The following is an 18,784-nucleotide window of genomic DNA, read 5'->3' as shown; positions in this document are numbered from 1 at the left end:
AATGCTGTGGTCCCCGGCGCTAAGCACCATGCACGCACAGAGAGGCCAGCGAAATGCAGCCTAAGGCAGGCAGGAAGGCGGGTCGTGATCTTCGGAGATGAACCACCACTGGGGACTCCCAGGCCCTTCCTCTCCCCGTGCCAGTCCAGCGGGCTGCTGGCCGCCGCTTCGCAGTACCAGACTGCCCCCCCCCCACCTTCTGCATGGCCTTCCACCTTCCTTCCCCAACAGACAGCAAAGGACACCCCCGCCCCGCCCCACCCCACCGCAAGAAACAGGCAGCACTGAAACAGCAGCGTCCCTCAGCTGCTCCCCCACATCGTGCCTCCATGCAAGGGGATCCGGCCTCACCCCAATGGGGCCTGGACCCTGCCAGCCCATCGCGGAGTTGCCAGACCCCAGCACCTTGCTAGACATGCACAGCCCCCGCCGTGCGCATGGGGACACGCAGGCGCACACGAGTGTATGACAAGCGAGAGAGCAGATGTGCGTCCCTGGAGACAGCCACGGCACACCGAAGCACAGAGAGATGGGCAATGGTTTACCGCTCCTAGCAACCGCATGGGCAGACTGGTCTGAGCCCGGTAGGTGCCCCTCGCCTCGGGACACAGCATCACGCCAGGATGCGCCAGCACCCTGGGGCCCGGCTCGGAACCGACAACGCAGCCATTACAGGCAGGCCTGTGAGTAGTTGTGTGCCCGGGATCCTGCCACACGCGCGCCATGACCCCTTGGAAGCCGGCGGGCTCTGGGAGCGGCAGCCACAGCGCGCCCAGAAAACGCGGCCCCTTTTGCCGATGTGAATTCTGCAAAACCCAGAAGGGCTCCTCCGGTATCGCGCCTCTTGGCTACACTCGGCTGCAAGGCCTGTGCCCAGGGGAAGGGGAAAAACCACCGCAGAGCAGCCGGCCGAGGCGTCCTGGCCGGTCCTTTCGCGAGAAGGCAAACAAGCTTCCGAACGCAGCATGCAGAGGGGGAGCGCCGCGGGGACGCGCCGAGGGAAGGGGTACAACTAGCATCGGGAGGAGATCCTGGGACCTGTCTTTCCAGTTTACAGATGACAGTATTGGCAGTGCCAGGGCTAAGGTTAGGGCATGACTGTCTAGTCCAGCATGGAGCAGGTCATCTTAATTAAAAAAAAATGGAGTTTGCAAACTGATTCAGAAAGTGTTTGCGTCTCTCTGGAATATTTTATTTTATATTTGTACATATATCTCACAAATATATTTGTGATATATATATTTATATTTATAAAAACATATACATTATATATACTAATTCACCTCCTCACACACCTCCAGTACAAACATGAACACGATCCCCCGCCCCCCGCTTACAACAACTGAGTTACTGGGTGACATCTCCTGAGATCAGACTCATTCAGAAGGCAGCTGCTGGTACCCACGTGCACACACAGAGACACACACATGTAGACGAGTTGATCTGAATCAGTTTTTGCAAACTATTTTAATTAAAATATTAAACTCATTGGAATAGTCCAGGTCTGCACATGATATACATGTAAAAATGGTTACTACACAACTCTCCTGAATACAAAAAAGCCAATATGGGATAGACATCGTTGGGTCCAGCATTCAGTCATGCTTTACATTACACAAACAAGATGGTCTGAGGGAACTCGGTTGAAGTAGCCCAGTTTAAGCCAGAGACTTTGACCAAATTCAAACCATAACAGAAGCAAAAGAATGAAACGACTCAGTGTGTAAGTACAGCCTCCCCATCACCGCCGCCGCTGCTTGGGGCTCTGAAGCACTCCACATTAGCACCATGCTCTGGACCTGCTCTCCGCACCGGCAAGGGGGTCAATTCCAACACAGGTGGCTTCTTTTTGGCTTTCAATTTCAATTTGAAAAAAACCCTCCAGGAAAATGCAGAGGATTTTCCTTATTAGTTCGGTTTAATTTGAGTGTTTTAAATGCAAAAGAATGGCCAGGAAGGCCCATTCCACACAGAGATGTAGAGCCGGAAGGCTTGGGATGACACCTAGCCATCACAGAAGTACACACGACCTAGAGGGCGGCTAAAAAGGCATTTCCTGCTGCAGGACCCCCGCCGCACCCTAAACTTCTGTGCACTGTTAATACTACAGGACCCCAGTTAAGGCGTTAATCTGAAGCCTGGCTTGGTAAGTCTTCATCTCTGTTCAGTGATATGCTGTAGTGAGACACTGTCAGTCCCGTAGCTTGGATTCCCCAGAGGCGGGCTGAGAGCTACGGGTCTGGAGTGGATCTGAATTTAGCTCATGAAAGAACATCGCCCCGTCGAGAAACCCGAACAGCAGCGAGATGCTAGAGTTTTCTCTATATAAATATGTCACGTGGACAAACACATTCTGCAAACCTTGCTTTTGAGCCCTATAAACATATTAAAGGCAAATCCTAGAGTTAGCAGCTAGTGTTTTCTTCAAGATGATTAGTCTGTAAGGAAAGTCATTTACAAAGAGCTCCGGCTGGGCGGGCCCCAGGAAGGAGACCCTCTGCCCTCGAGCCAAAACTTCGCCTACCTGCTCTTCTCGCCACCCCACGGCGCTGACTGGCCCAGACCTCCCTGGCGTTGGCACTAGGACACCTCTGACTCCCAGCACTGAGGGATGAGACTTGGCCACAAAAATCATTCTGTGTCTGCATAGACTCCCTGACCTTTTCCCATGGTCTTCCCCAGCCTCCTTCGCTCCCTTTCAGTAGTACAGCAGCTCTGCCGAGACCCTCCCGGAAGTAGTGCCTCCGATGCGCGGTGACATGCTGCCGAATGATCACAACGTTTCAACGGACTGTCACGTGGAAGAGCATTGCAGCAACCAAAATAACAGAAAGGAGCCTGACATGCAGCAAGATCTACAGTGGTGATGTGGGTTAGTCAGCAGCTGGCAGAGTCGTTGGCTCAGGTCCTCCCGGTACACTATGGCAACTAAACATTTAAACAGTTGGCTACACTCTACATGTAAACAGGAAACTGCGAGAAGCCCAAGGTAATAAATCGGTGATGTAGTGTAGTAATGGAAACCCCGATCAATGGCATTTTGCGACTATGGCATCGTTCAGAATACCTCTGGCATTTCAGCCTGACCGGCTGTTGAGTCTAACATTTCTGAAGAACAGAGCAAAAGGACTACTTAGGGCTCCAGGAATTATTCTGGTGCTTAGCTAAGATGAGATGTCACAGTATTACCCATGCGAGTGCCTTCCTTATGCTCTTCTGCCCCACTTCTCCTCCCAGCACAAGGCAGCTACCGCTGGCAGAGGCAGGGGAGCGCGGAGACGCGGGGTCCGGCCCTTGCCTCCTGGCTGCGGCTACCAGGAAAAGGGCCCGTGCCCTCTGCGGGAGAAAGCTCTCTTCTTAATGCAAGAGGGGCCGGGTGCTGGGGTGGAAAGGGTCCCATCAGACCCTGGCACCTCAGCAGACAAAGCCACTCAGCCTCTCCTCTCCCATCTCTTGCTCACCTACAAGTCCTTTAATGCCTCCCTCTCCTCTTGGGCAACACCTGGAAATGAGGCCAATTTACTGACAAATAAAAACGGGGCAAGGTATTCAGCCGCTCCACCCCCGAAGCTCCCAGCTCGCCGAGCCGGCTCCCCGGGTGCAGCCAGACACTGGCAAAGGCTCCAGCTCCTCCTCTGCCCCGTTTGGGTCGGGGTGACCCAGGCCGCCAGAGGCCCTCCTGCAGGGTGTTTAGGAGAGTCCCCGCCAACCCCTCTGCCTAGTTGCATATATTTCTCGGGCCCCCTCCCGTGTTCCCCCCAGTAGAAATGAACCCCCCAGCCCCTGCAGCCAAATACTATGACATCCCAGTTAGTAAACACGAAACGTAATGCTTTACAAAATGAATACAAGATTCCGTGTGCGCCCAGCTCCCCCCCCGGCAGTGCCGCACAGAGGAGGCTGCGGGGGTGGTGTCTGTAGGCAGTTTCTCTTGGCAGACAGCTCCAGTGGAATTGCCACCCTCAGTTACTGTTGAAGTTATGTATAAGACATGTGTGAACCATTGGATATTTGTGAAGTAACACTTGTGCTCCTGCTCATGCCCTGCTCCGTCCGTCCCCCGGAGGCCGTCCGCCTCAGAGCCTGGGGGCTGTTGCGGACCCCTATCGCGCTACCTCGAGGGACCCCTTGCATGGGCCCCGAGGGGTGACCCCATGGCTGGGGTCCACCTTGCATTGGATGGCCCCAAGCTTGCGGTGGGCCACCCATGGGATGACCCCAATGAGGTCCCGCACCCCCCGTCGGATTGTGGGACCAGCCAGAAGCTCCCGGGTAGCTGTGGCTGAATGCCTCGGGGGAGAGGTTAGAAAGGACCATGTTACTAAAACCTAGCCTCATGCTCTCCGAGTCGAAGGCTTCGATCTCGCGGGCTTGCCGCTCCAGCAGGCTCCGTATCCGCTCGGTGCGCTCGTTCTGCAGCGCCAGCATCTCCTCCTCGATCTGGGGAAGCAAAAGGAAGAGGCAGTTGGTGGCAGCGGGACTCATCACCTCACTTTGCGGCGTGTGCATGGTCGTAAACCCGCAGCATGCAGACACGGACAAGCAGGGCCAAAGTGCATGGTTCAAGGATGTCTCTTCCTCCTCTGTGGTTCTGTTGCTCACTTAGTAGCAAACTTCCTTAACACACCTCTAAATGTACCAGGGTGGGGGGTGATGCTGCCAGGATGCTGGAAAGGAAGCCAGAACAGCTCCAACTGATCCATGTCACTGTGGGAGGGGACGCATAGGCCTAGAGATGGCACAGGGCCTGGTGGACACGCTAATATTACCAACTCTAAAACTGTGGAAACTGGCAACTCAGGCAGCCCCTGGCATGTACAGCCCAGGTCATGACTGGCACCAAGCAAGCACACAGCATGAGTGTGTCATTGCCATACAAGCTCTATATTGCCAGCACTTTACAAACTGCCTGCTGAAGGGGCTGGCTCTGCATGCCCTGCCTTAGTCTGAGTCAGGCATGCTTGGTGAAGGGCACCATCCTAACATAAGCAGCTCCTTGCTGGGAGGATCACAAGTCTTGCGTGCATCTTAGATCTCACTGCACTGTAGTCCTGGCTCTGCCAGACTACCACGGAGCACACATGGGCACTAGGAAGCTGGCACCAGGCTCAAAGCAGCCTTCATTCACTTTTGCTGCCCAGATCTTGGCATCGCAAGGCTCTTGATAGCCAAGAGCCAAAAGGAGAGGCCTTTTCCAATGCAGCAGCTTCCAGTCCCATTCCAGAGGGGCCACTATTCTTTCCAGTCAACTGTAACCCCACAAGCCAGCCCCAGCCTCCTTACTCAGCTCCATTTCCCTGCTGGCTGTTGACTGCAAGCACCAGGCATGCTTCTGGCATACAGACCCCTCCTCACTGAAACATGCTCACCACCTATTATTTCCCGGGGAGCTAGCAATCCTAAAGCACTGCATCACTCAGGGGTACCTAACCTGTGAGAAGCACCTGGATCACGGACTGGAGCTGGGCTGAACTTCCCACCATCATACCCGAGGCTAAAAGCAGGTTCACAGGAGCTTCCTGCCCCAGGAGGGCCCTCACCAAGTCACATGCCCAGAGCTACTTCTGCCTAAGGCACGCTCCTCCAGACCCTGGTGCAGCTTCAACAGATTCCACTTCCTCGGGTCATTTCCTGCCAGAATTTCTCGTGGTCACCACCCCACAAACTGCCCAGCGGATCTGCTCTTGCATTTGTTTGCAAGACACGTATCAGGTCATGCCACCAGGTGGCAACACGGACACAACATGGATGCCCTCCAGCCGCGCTACAAACTCTTCTACTTCCACACTGACTTTTTAAGCATCAGTGCAAGACAAGGTGACACACTAGACCCCAGGTGCCCCAACCCAAAGCCCCTCCTGGAACATCAGCAGGCTTCTTCCTGTCTGGAGATTCAGCCGCCTGAAAAAGCCCCCTGAGGAGAAAAGGAAGGCACAGCTTTCCTAGACTGCTCTGTCTAGGCTTACTCTGCCCAGTGTGCTTTCCTAGCTGAACACGCACCTGCTGGCCTCTGCGAGAAGCAAGCAAAAGGGACCTGGAGGGGCCAAAGTAACTGCCCCGATTTAAGGACTGCTGGTGACACACTCAAGAGCACTGCAGGAGCTGGCACAGAACCGGTGCTGGCCCAGGAGCCATGTTGCAGTGCCTGCATTTTGAGGCAAGTCATACAAGCAAGTCTGCATCAAGTCCTGGGGCCGGGCCTGGCTGCTCCAGCGTGCCAAGGGGTCAGGTCTTAACTATCACTTCCGCTGGACGGCCGCATGATTTGAATCAACACTGTTCTGTGGGGAAATGGCAGCTGGGGCTCCTTAGGTAAATCTTTCTGTCCAGGTCTCCACACTACTCTGCCCTTCCCACAGAAACTCTCCTTCAGTGCACCGTGCCCTATGCAGAGCTGGGAGACACCGGGCAGCCCGTGCAAGGAGAGGATGTTCTGCCTCCTCTCCCACCCCGAGTCATCACTATAGCAAGCTTCCCTCCAGCAGGGAAAGGGCAAGCACAAAGTGAAGCACTGACCCATTTCTCCATTAGGGCAAGTGTGTTGTGCTTACAACCCAGGACAGTGGACAACGTTAAGGGGGCTCCTGTCAGCAGCCCGCTGGCCCTGCCCCCTCCCTACCTTCTGCTCCAGGAGGGCCCTGCGGAGGGACACCCTCTGCTCAAGCTCACGCAGCTCCCGGTCGTGTTGGGCCTCGGCCTGCATCTTGATTTTACTCTGATACGCATTCAGCAGCTCCAGTTCCTGCTGCAGCTGCATCTTCAAAACCTGGCACTCTGCTTCCTGCGCCTCGTCCAGACGCAGCTGTGGAAGGAAGACAATAGAGACGTTTCACTGGGGGGCAGCCTCTCCTGACACACTCTACGGGGCAAAGGGCCATTTGTTTTCTTAGCCACACAATTGCTCTCTCTTGTATTTAGTTTCACGGAACAGAGAGCCCACAGTGACAAACACTGGTGGCAGCAAGATAGCCATGCTGCTGCAAGTGACACTACAGACCGGCATCTGAGAAACTCTGGCTCATTACAGGGATGGCGGGGTAGCCGGTACTAAGACTTATCGCCCTCTCCTTTGCCAGAGAACCTAGGGGAAAAAAAAGTCTCCTGTGTTGCATTTGTTTGACTACTGGGGTGCTGATGTCCAATGTGGATTTGCTCTGTTCGCATGGAATCGGAGGTGGAGAAAGGACTTGAGTCCAGTGTAGTCACCTGAACAACTAACCCCATCCCTGGGGTTCACTGAGCATGCACTAAGGTGGTACTACCCAGCTCCAGGCTGCCGTACCTGGGCACAGAGCAAGAAGGGCATGTGAGGCCCTGCAGAGGAATGGCAATGCAGCTACTGCAGGTACCCACCCCATGGCTCAGTGTAGGGTCAGGCAGCAAAATGGAATTTCCCAGCCTTGCCATGCTAGTTTTAGTGTCTTTAAACTCTTCTGTGCTGACAGCCCCGTGCAGCGCTCTCAGAAGCTGGAGCTGCTCTGGCAGGCAGAAGCATGAGCTCAAAACCCAAATCCCCAGGCTGGGAGCCAGAGAGCGGGGCTGCCCAGGGAGCCTCTGAATGCTCAGCTGCCGCACCAGGTGCAAAAGCACCTGTGGGATCAACACAGATTTCCATCTGGCCCCATCACAGTGACCCTAGCCTGGCAGCAAGCACTTTCCTGGCCTCTACGGTGCTTCTGGGAGGCGGGCACAAGCGCGCCTGGTCTCTGAACCCCGATACCACATGTGGGGCCAGGAGGAGCCAGCCCTGCTGTCAGAGCATCTCTGGGTCACATACTGCAAGCTGCTGCCTTTGGCCAGGGGGGCCGCAGGGTCTGGGAGGCAACTCACAGCTTGTGTTGAGAGCATTTCATTAATGCTGTGATCGTACTGCTCGGCGAGGATGGCCAGCTTGCGCGTCTGCTCCTCCTTGAGCCGTTTCAGCACCGCTTTGTGCTCGCTCTTTGGCGTGGTCTCCAGCAGGTGGTTTCTCAAGGCTTTGTACTGCCGGGTCTGGATTTTGCACGTGTCCTGGAACTGCTTCTTGATCTGCAGCTCTTTGGACTAGAGATAGGAAAAGACCCAGAGTGTTTTACCATACTGAGTACCATACGGATGGGCCTAAGTTCAAGAATTCACAGCTGGACACGAGCATTTAAGGTCTGAGGAGGAAAGTGATAAACCACCCAAGAGGCAAGGACCAGGCTACTGCAGCTGCTCTGACACTTTGCTCCTATGAGGAACAATGAGAATACAGGCCCCTCTGTCACAAAGCTCCAGCCTAAATACAGCTGTCTCTACACAAAGGGCTCCACTTGCTGCTGGACTGGATCCAGTCCTGAGTGTTGCTTTTCAAGACGACTTCTTGAGGGGTAGGAGTAATGCTTATGAGCAGTGAGGGCCGTACTTCAACATGGCTGAGCCTGCATAGTTAGAAACACTATGCATTCAATGTTACAAAGTCAAAAAGAAGCAGAATTAGGAACACACAAGGAAGAAGAATTAAATTCTTGTTTTCTGGATCTGGTGAAGGAGATCAGAGCAAAAGACAGATCTCCTTCCAGATCTGGCAAAGGAGAGTGTAGCTGAACTACCCGTGCCTTTCAGGAACACAGCATCTCAGCCCCACCCTGAGGGGCCTCAGTTTGACTGGTGAACCCATCCTGTACAACAGCATCACTGTTCACCCTCATGCAAAACAGCCCTTGGGGCAGTGGCAGGAGATGTGATGTTCTCCCTGTTCTCTTCCTTTGCACCTGCCCACACAACCACGCTGTCAAAGTGGGACAAAGTGACTACAACCCCAGACTGGGGGTCATTGGGTGCCTGGATTTCCTACCGACCTGCTGTGTGACCTTGGGTCAGTGACTCCTCTCTAGAGCCATTTCCTCACCTGGTTAATTCCTAGGTACCTTGCACAGGACTTGTGCTCCGAGATCTCGAGAAGGAAGGGGCTCCAGAAACACCAAGGTGGAGGGACAGTTTCCCAAGGACAGGCTGTCTAGGCAAAGCAGGAATAGCAGCGACAGACCCCAGTGTACATCTACAAGGCCCAATGCAGCGCTGAGTTGGCTCGGGCACCAGAAGACATGTAGCCACGTCAGCATGGTGCCATCAAAGCTAACGAGCTCTGCCGTGGCTATCCTGCTTCTGAACAGGCTAGCTTGGGGACCTCTGCACCACATCCTGTGCTCTTCTACCAAGCAGTATTTGCTCTTGGGAGACAAGATTAGCCCCAGAAACACTCCAACAGAGGAACACAAGGGAACAACTCAGCCTGTATGACCCATGGCACTAAGCCGGGACCTCATGGCAAGCCCTACATGGTCTGAAATTTGAGCGTCCAGGCGCTCCCGGCCACAGAATGGCCTCATGCACCTTGCTCCAGGGAGGAACTCCACCACCTGGACTGGAGACACGGCTGCCTGCGAGCTGACCTCCCACGACTTATGACACCAGGACTGGTCGCACTGGCCGGATGATAACCCTAGCGTGTGCAGGCCCAGCACTCAAACCCAGTCTTACTTCCCCTAAACACTTCATCACCAGCAAGTCGGTTTTCAAAGAATAGTGTGATTCCCCGGGGCAGGCCCTGGCGACGGCTCATTCCATTCAGCTACTGCATCTATCACAGAGGCAGGACACCACTTTTACCATTTCTGAGTTAGCAGAAAGCAATTTCCCCACCGGAAAGCCTTGAAGGCTGTTCTCCAACCCCCCCTCTCCAAAGGGAAGCGTCTGCAGGGTCTGCTCTCCTATCAAAGGCTGGGCTATGGCCGGGGACTAACAATGCAGTTTGTCCTCCCTTTCTGTGAAGTTTCAGTCCGGCACCGGGCTCTGTTTACAACTTTCCAACCAAAAGGCTTTAACAACAGGAAACAGAAGGGAGGGGTCAGGCTTCCAGGCAGACTCCTGACAAGATCATTTTGGTGGAGTCTTGTGAAAGAGGGTATTTGCATCACAGTCGAACCACTCCAAATAAGAAAAATCAGAATCATAGGTCTGGAAGGGACCCCGAAGGACCCGAAGGATCATCGGGTCCAGCCCGCTGCATAAGTAGGAAAGACATCTGGGGTCAGACGACCCCAACCAGGTGACCCTCCAGTCTTCTCTTGAAGAAGGGCAGTTTTCATTGAAGGGGGACCTCTAGATGCTGTTACTTCTGGACTGTGCCCAGCACAGGAGGCCTCTGACACCGGGATGCACTGCTGGAGAGATGCGGGAGCACAGCTGCCACTAGCAAAGCATTCGCCTGCACTGTTCAGAAGTACGGGAAGCTTTAAGGTTCCTGGAACAAGGGCACTGTGCTGCAGGGCTGTGACTGGAGCCTGCAGTTAGTGCTGTGCTTATGGAAATGCAGGGCTAGGAAAAGGGGCTGGGGGTTCATGGCTCTGATCTGAAGTCCCTTGTTAGGGTAGTGCAGTGCAGGCAGCAGTGCATGCTCCCTTGCCCCGAGACGGCCAACCGGCCAAGGCGGGTCGGTCTCTGGGACCCTGTCAGCCCTCTGCCCTCCCTGCTCTAGCTGGGAAGGCGAGCATGGTACGGGGCACATTGCCACTTGCACCTGGATCGCATCGTCGGGCAGGCTTCATTCATGCTGATCTCAGGAGGATTGGCCTAATACGGCTGCTTCAGTATGATTCAGCTCAGAGCACGATACAGCTTCCCTGTGAATCACCAGCTATTTATACCCTATATCCTTGGAGATTCTGACCCGCGATCGAACGGTCCCCAGCACCCCCGAGCCAGCTCTCTGCTTTAAAATCATGCTAATATTGACAAATGACAGTTTTGCCGCAGAAGTACTGGTCTCAGGCTGGTTATTTCCCAGGCAATGTCTGCCAAGGAGATCACCTGCAGGTCGTACGAACCAAGTCAGGCAGGCAAGCCGCGACTTGGGGAGTCCTAGAACAATAAAGAAACCCTGCGCTCGGTACGCCACACGGCTCTTTCTATTATGGGCACGGCAGAGCGCTGGGACAGGAGGAGAAGCCTGCCTCCCCCTCAAGGGGAACAGAGCAGGCGGCTCTGGGAAGGGCCTCATACTCCATTCTGCAGGCACTTCACACCCGACAGCCGCACTTCTCTGGACAGAGAGAAGGGCCTATACTGGAAGCACCAAAAGTCTTAGCTCTGAAGCAAAGCAGGTCTGCTCCGATACCCCCATGCTGCCTGCAGGACGAGTGCCTGAGGAGACCACAGCACGACATGGGGCAGCCTCAGGGTCCTCTTTCCAAGGCTACAGCAACAGGTAAAAACTCCTTTCCAGCCCTTGCTCGCCTGCCGATATTTATGCACCATCCACCCTCTGGGCAAGCTCGTGCACTTGACTTCCATGTGGAACAGCAGTATGGAAGCTTTGCTGGGAATGCTGATGCCTGACAGAAGGATGGCCTGGCTCCTCTCATGGGAGGGTGAGGAGGAGAGATGGGGGAAAGCCTCTTAAATAGAATTTAAAATCCAATTTCTCAAAAATTTTGACTACTCAAAAGGGAAGACGCAGCTGTTGCTGCTGTGTTACCCGAGAGCATTCCCTTAAACAAGGGAAGGCTGGGGAACAGGCAGAGCTAGGGCCCTCCCTGTAACACAACCACCGCCCAGGAAAGGGATCCAGCTACCCCCAAACATGCCAATGAAAAGGATCTTAGCCACACTCCACTGCTGACATGGCTCTATGGATGTCCCTGGCCTTTCAAAAAACAAACACCAAGGGCCTGATCTGCAGTCAGTGTGCCTGGCACAGCTCCACCAAAGCCAATGCAGTGGAGGCCAGTCTACCCAGGCAGGGATCTATCGACAAATCCTCTTCTCAAAAGCGTTACCATCTTAATGAAGGCAAGTGGAAGGGACGGTGATGGAATCAGGGGAAGGCTGGGCAGGCAGGAGGGTGAAGACAAAAATCACACAGGCACTTGGGTGAATAGCACAGGCGTCACGATGAGCTGCTTTCTCAGCTTAAGGTATACGAGAGACAGCCATAAGCCTGCTGAAGACCTGGGCAGCAGCACATGGTAGGGTGAGGAGAGGATGGTGTGGGGGGAAAGGTTCAATAAGGGACACAGCATCATTTTGTAGCGTGGCCCTGTGATTAGCTGTCACTGCAGTACAGCCAGTCGCCATGCACTGAGCTATGCCTTAGATCTCTGAGCCAGAGACTGACAACCCCGCTTCCCTGCCTGGGCTGTGCGTGGCCACCACACCTACCTTCAGGCTCTTGGGCTGCTGCCTGACCTCCATGACATGCTTGCGCCGCAGCTCCCTCTCGCGCCGCTTGTTGTACTCCAGCTGGTTGGTGAGCTCGGTCTGGTGCTGCAGGCGGATCAGCTCGCAGCGCATCTTCTGGATGGTGTTGAGGTGGCGGAACTCCAGCTCCTGCATGGATTCGTGTTGGCGCAGCAGCATGGCATGCTCCAGGTCCTTCTGCGTCTGCCTCTTGTTCAGCTCCTGAGCCAGGGAGAGACAGCAGGTGGCTACAGGTCCTGCGCACGCTCTGTGGCTGGGGGCAGACCCAACTCACTGCCAGTGGGTACTAGACCCAACCTGGCAAAGGCCCCTTATTTCTGCGCCCCTGGCCTTTCGCTTTCTCCCCAATCAAACCCTCCTGACACAATGCCCCTCCTGAGCAAGTGTTTGCTAGTGAGAAGCCCCTCACTTGGCTTGCTGGACCTGCCAAATGAGATTATCTGCTCTGCTGGATATTGTGCATTGCCACCTCCTGTGCCATGTGCAGGACCCCAGCAATGCCAGAGGTGCCCCAGCCGGCTCGTGTGGGGCTGCCATGGTTACAGCTTCTGCCCTGCTGCTGCCCCTCTTACCTCCCGAACAAGGTCCTGCTCCAGGTTGTGGCGCCCAAGAAGCATTCTTCGCTTGAAGCGGCGGCACTCTAGCTCCAGGTATTGCCGCTGGCGGCGCAGTAGGTTAGCCTCCTCCTCTGCCTGGAAATGCTGGATGTTCTCCTTCTGCTTGGAGAGCCACTCCTGCTTCTCCTTCTTCGGGGTGCTCTGGTTCTCATTCAGCTCCTGCAACATCAGGACAGGGATTTCACGGCCATCCAGCTAACCTCCTCGACTCCAAGCAGCTGGGCGATACTGCCTGGTGAACTGCAGCTTCGCCTTCCCTCCCACGCTTGGGTTCAACTTACTTAAGAGTCTGTCCCCTTTCCCTTGGCCTCAAGAACACTACGTTTTCCCACCGATTTTGCATTTTCCAATTGATGATGCACTGCCACTTACCAACTCCCATTTACCAGGCCTCTACAGGAGGGAAGGTTTCCATCTCATTCAAAGGATATTTTTAACAACAGTTGCCAATTCGGCACCTATGCTCCCCTAAGGAATGTCATCTTTGGTTCCACCAGACAAAGATTCCTACCCACCACAGCTCTGCCCTGCCTCCCTTGACCCCACTGCTTGCTGGGCCTCTCTCTCCCATGGGAGTCTTCCCCTTGGCATTTGTTAGCATTGATTCCAAAGCCGAGTCCCAGGCGTGGCGGACTTTTCAAACTCTGCTTCTGATGGCAGAGATATCAGTCTGTCTGCAAAAAGAACCAGCAGGATGTGCCTGCAGCTCCTCTGGATGTGACTATGATGATATTCAGAACAATACAATCGTTACGTTACTAAACAGCTTCTCCTGCTATTTCTGCTGCCTTCCAAATGCATATTTTAACAAACCTTCTGCAGGTCACTGCCGCTGCTCTACTCCCTTGATTATCTACTGTAGAGGCATCACCCAGAAATGAAAAATTTCACTAATTATAGTGGTTATGGCCTGCATACAAGGGGTCCAGCTACACAATCTGATCAATATGCTGCTTTTTATTCCAGCAACAGGACATGTTTCCCCCAAACTACTCTCTTTCAGTTCTTAAGATCCTTAAGTCTTGGCCAGCCCAGAACCGCAAACCATATCAAATAAAAGAGAAATCTGTACTTCCAGTGAGCTACCTGAATGCCAATGTAAACCCATTTGCTCTTGTTCTAAGATCAAGTTTATAAACGGTCTAAGTGATGTCTTTCAGGAAGGTGTTATGTGATGCCTGAATCACAACACCGAACTCGTCATGCTCCAATGACATGTATTCCATAGCTTAATGGCATCCCTGAAGTCTAGGAGTCGAGTCTGCTGGTACAATACATGGTACAAGCCATGATGTTAGCATAATTAATCCCTGATTGTTATTGTAACACGGGATTTTACCTCTTTGAGCTGCTCTTTGCGGAGCTTGTATTCTCTCTTCTGTGATTCCAGGAAGCTGTTCAGTTCCTTCTTCTGTTGGGCCTGAATGTGTTGTTGAAACTTCTTCTCTTCATTAGCCATCACTTTGGCCTACACCAATTCCAAGATAAAAGCAAAGGTGTGTGTGAGACTCACTGAATTTTAACTGATCTCCATTTCCACTTCAGCCCACCTGCTCCATGTCTCACTTTATGCTTTCGATGTAATACTTACTATGCCTTTCAAGGACCCAAGCTGCTTTCACACACTCATTTCTCCGTCGTCCCCCCCACTCCAACCAAGGAAGGCACCAAATGATAATCCTTGCTCAGTGCTACATCACCTTAACTCTAAGTTTTAAGCTCTTCCCGATTAAAGTCAACGCCTAATTGCAGAGAAAGCCTTTAGGCAGCTCCAGCAAAGGACCAAAGCTAAGAGTAGCCAAAGAATCCTGCCCACTGATCTCTGACAGGGGCACTGGTTCGCCACCGTTTATTAAACTTAAGCATATTCACCAGCAGATGGAAGGATGAAGAGTCTAAGCACAGCTGGCACATTGCTGTGCAGGTCTATCCGTCTCAATCACAACTCCCGACAGGAGTCATATAAGGCAAGAGCAATACCCTAACTACCTGGATTCCTGGTCTTTTCTGAAGAAAGCATTTGATTAATTCACTGTGTTAAAACTCACATAAAAGCAAGACAATGGAGGATAAAGACAACAGAAAGGAAAATCCTTGCTGGAGTTTTTCACGGGCTTGGTTTGCTAAGAGTTGGCAAAATGCACTGAGATGCAGGACATACCTTTCCTCTAGTTACATAAGCCCCTTAGTGTAAGGAGGTGATGCATTAGCCTCTCTCTAATTATCAGTTTGCTTGGCTTCTGAAAATAGATGCGTAAGAGACTCCAATGTCATTTCTTCGCCAGCGAGGGTGGCGGACAGTTCAATAGAATCAACGAACGCGGACCAGTCAGCTGAATCTTAGCTTCTTACCTCCTTCTCCATGGCTGCTTGGTGCTTTTTAATTAGCTTTTCCATTTCTGCAGCAAAGTTGTTGCGCTGTGTTTCAAGATCTTTGTCCAACCTGAGGCGATGCTCATCCATCTCTGCCTTCAGTTTGTTCTCCAGTGCCATCAGCTGTTTCTGGTGCTGCCGTCTCATGCGTTTATAGCCAGACATCTGCTCTCGGAGCTCAGAGTCCTGTTCGTGTTCCTGCATTTGCCTTGTCACCTAGTCAGACAACCACAGCAGGATAAAAATAAGGTAATGCCTCTTAGTCTGCTTTTCACCCTTCTTTAAACTCCACAAGAACGTGATGCCATCACGAAAGAGGAGCACAAGTTCTAATGGCAGCAGACCACATAAATACTGACTTGGCTAGGAGAAAATCAAGTGCTCAGTTGCTTTTTTTTTTTGTTTTTTAACTTCATTCTGTTTTCAGTAGTATTTTTTTTCTGCAGAGAGACATTACAGAGATGGAAGGTAGAACCCTACACAGCTGGCAAAAGTCACTTTGTTTTCCCTCTCAATTTAGGTGGGTCTTGCAGAAATAGCTGTCATTTCAGCCAGGGAGGAGATGACTAGGCACAAAGGCTAGTCTCGCTATGAAGGCCTTAATGACCTTTTATCAATCTGACCCCATTTTTGGATAGTGCTCTTAGCATCTCCAAAAGCAGAGGGCACAGAGATGACATCCCAACTGTATTCAGCACTGATGCTTATGTTGGAAGACTAAAAGTCGAGCCGTTAAGGTCGTCTGTGTCTATCTAGGAAAGTTAAGGACAGTCATCAGGTTCTATTATTGGCTGGTAACACTTCTAGATGCGCTCTTGCGTTCTGGATGATCTAGAGCAGCACTTCTCAACCTGTGGGTCGCGACCCAAAAGCAGGTCTCGCAAGAACGAATATATGAAAAGGTCACAATCAAGCTTTAAAAAAGGATCAACAAACTTAAAAAATGGATTCTCCTGTTTGCACCACGCAGTTCTAAATGATTTCCTGCTGTACAATGCCTATGTTCTCCCAGGCATGCTATTTTTGAAAAAAGAGGCTCTGCACCAAATAATACCTGCCATTAGCTATTGGTGAACGTTATTAAGATATATCTGACTATTTTGGTGCTAACAATTTTGAGTTTATGGCAATGGTTCATATTCTGATAAAATCCTAATATTACTTGCTACTTGTAAAGCCAAACATTCAAATGAAACCTGCTCATATCATTTAAGCGATGGAAAAAGCAAAACCTACCAGGGATGCTGTGCGTATAGTAGCAAAGTGCTCTCGATTGCGGTAATGCGACTTGTGGCGGGATACTTGGGGTGGAGATTGAGGCTCCGTCGCTCTTGTTCTAGGATCCGACTCTTCTCTGTAGTTTTCTTCCTCCTTAGCAATGCAAAAACAAATCAGCAATAGAGGGAATATAGAGCATCTCTGTTACTCAGAGATTGTTCTTGGTCCATTTAAAGATATCCTTAACAAAATAAAAGTCAAAGTATCATCACCCTTGTAACCAACAGGCCAGGTGAAGGTATACAGCCATCAACAGGGACGATGACCTTGGAACTTAGGGTCCTCCAGAGGTGGTGCAATCACCTACCCTAGAAATCTTCAAGAGGAGGCTGGACAGTCACCTTGCTGGGGTCACTTGACCCCAGTTGTCTTCCTGCCTAGTGCAGGGGAGCTGGACACAATTATCTTACGAGGTCCCTTCCAGCCCTTACAATCTATAAATCTATGATCCTGAAATGTCATACGACTATAGGAAAGTAGGGCTGGAAGGGAGGTCATCTAGTCCAGCCCCCTGCTCAAGGCAGGATCAGCCCCAACTAAACCATCCCAGCCAAGTGTCCGTCTCACCGGCTCTTGAACATTTCCTGGGATGGAGATTACAGTTTATAATGTTAGTGTTGACAAGACAGTGATGGTTTACCAGGGCAAGAGTAGGGGGGACATAAAGAGAAATAGATTAGGATGTTTAACAGGGCACTTCCACCCAGCGTACTACAATGTAGATAAAGTCTTTTCCCCAGGACAAGCGTGCTCTTTGCAACCAGGCGAGATCATGAGGTTAATTTTACTTGTTGCAGAGACACACTGGAGAAAGCAAACTTTTAATTTGCAACCGCACATTCCAGATCCTCATTCTGAATCTGTGATTCATTGTGAGGCAACCGGTAATTAAGTATGTTATACGCTAACTGAGGAAAGGCACGTCTCTTTGTTCCACATCTGATTAGAGGGGAAAAAAATAAATCAGGGCCACTCCCACCATTAGCTCTGAAAATGTTATTGGTCTGAAAAGCGTATCACAACCCCTGTGTAGTAAGAGCAGCATGGTTCAGAGAGAGACTCTGTTGAGAGACTTGTGGGTCCAAGGTAAGCAGAGGAAGTGGTTTCACAGCATGCCACGCTCAGAATGCTGCATTTCTTTCTCTGTGTATCTTGGTTCATTAACTGAATATTCAGTCAAGTCGTGGGAAGCAGGGTGGGTCAGGCACAGTTCTCCATCACTGCTGTGGGTCTAGCAAGGCAGCAAAAAGGAAAAACACTTGCAGGTTTTGCCTTGTGAAACAATGCTCAGGGCATTCGCTAAACAAACCAGCTCCCAAGTGGCAAGCCTCCAACCCTGGTGGCAAGGCAAACTGCTTTGGAAACAATTTAAGTGGCACAAAAATTGCTACAAAGCCAATTCAAGAAAAACATATGGGATTTGTTTTTAAAAAGCTTTGCACCAGCCTTGCGGAGAGGGCACAGGTCAGATGCATGTTCATCCCCCGGCCTCATGGTTTAAAATCGGGACTTCTACACAGAGAGATGAGAAGCATGGATTTGTTCCTCTTTTAAAACTGAAACAAAACCTTCGTCCGCTATACTGTTCATGCCCACCAACCTCCTGGTCAGTAGGCAACTGCCTCCCTTTCTAGCTCCTGCTAGAAAGCTAGCACTCACCGGCTTCAAGTGGATGACAGAGCTATTTGACATCACGGTGTGGTCCCCTTCCATCATATCTAGCTCGCTCTTATCATCCGAGGCATCTGGAAGACTGTTAACACTACTACTTTGGCTACTGGCACTGATAGACATACTGGGAATGGACTGATTGCTTCCAACACTATTCACTGTTCCTGTCCTGCCGACGCCGTGGTCTTGTTCCTGGGAAGTGGGGAAGGGGAAAGGCCCGGTTACTGTTTTGACAATACAGCCATCTATCACGGTAGTGAAGTTATGGATCTTGACAGACAGCTCGTGAACGCTGATCCTTAATCGAGCAACCACTGGATGAGTCACGGCAGCTTCTTACCCTTCAGGCCAGCCGATGTCAGACTTTTTGGGAAGGGGCATGCTACCAAGCTAAACTCTACTGTGAGCCAGCCCCGCTCTGCCACCAATGCCTGTTGTGACAGCAGGATGGACAGCGCACTGCTGAGCCTCTTACCCTGAACTTACTTCCCTCTGGGTGAGAGTAGTTGGGCTGACTCTTAACAGTTCAACAGGCCCCTGTTCCTGAGCTGGTAGCTGCATCATGTGCTCCAAAAATTAAGCACCCATTTTTTCAGTCAAGTAAATTTGTGGCTGTTACAATT

The 18,784-nt window shown here is 51.8% G+C and overlaps 1 protein-coding gene across 6 annotated transcripts in view; it reads right to left on the bottom strand.

Moving 5' to 3' along the window:
* Positions 1–754: 754 nt before the first annotated feature.
* Positions 755–18,784, bottom strand: part of TAOK1 (TAO kinase 1) — a 59,325-nt gene continuing 41,295 nt past the window's right edge. For all 6 annotated transcript variants that reach the window (XM_006032845.3, XM_025214567.1, XM_025214565.1 and 3 more), the window contains 9 exons: positions 18,150–18,353; positions 16,449–16,583; positions 15,192–15,428; positions 14,179–14,307; positions 12,795–12,998; positions 12,184–12,423; positions 7,831–8,043; positions 6,620–6,802; positions 755–4,440 (listed from right to left, as the gene is read on the bottom strand). In XM_006032845.3, the coding sequence (XP_006032907.1) occupies positions 3,979–4,440; positions 6,620–6,802; positions 7,831–8,043; positions 12,184–12,423; positions 12,795–12,998; positions 14,179–14,307; positions 15,192–15,428; positions 16,449–16,583; positions 18,150–18,353 (2,007 nt within the window). In that variant the 3' untranslated portion in view covers positions 755–3,978. The remainder of the gene's footprint in view (positions 4,441–6,619; positions 6,803–7,830; positions 8,044–12,183; positions 12,424–12,794; positions 12,999–14,178; positions 14,308–15,191; positions 15,429–16,448; positions 16,584–18,149; positions 18,354–18,784) is intronic.

This window comes from Alligator sinensis, unplaced genomic scaffold, assembly GCF_000455745.1.
Source record: "Alligator sinensis unplaced genomic scaffold, ASM45574v1 scaffold1244_1, whole genome shotgun sequence".
In the NCBI taxonomy this organism is placed as follows: domain Eukaryota; kingdom Metazoa; phylum Chordata; order Crocodylia; family Alligatoridae; genus Alligator; species Alligator sinensis.
Note: the sequence above shows the minus strand (reverse complement) of the source record. Positions and strands in the feature narration are given on the sequence as shown.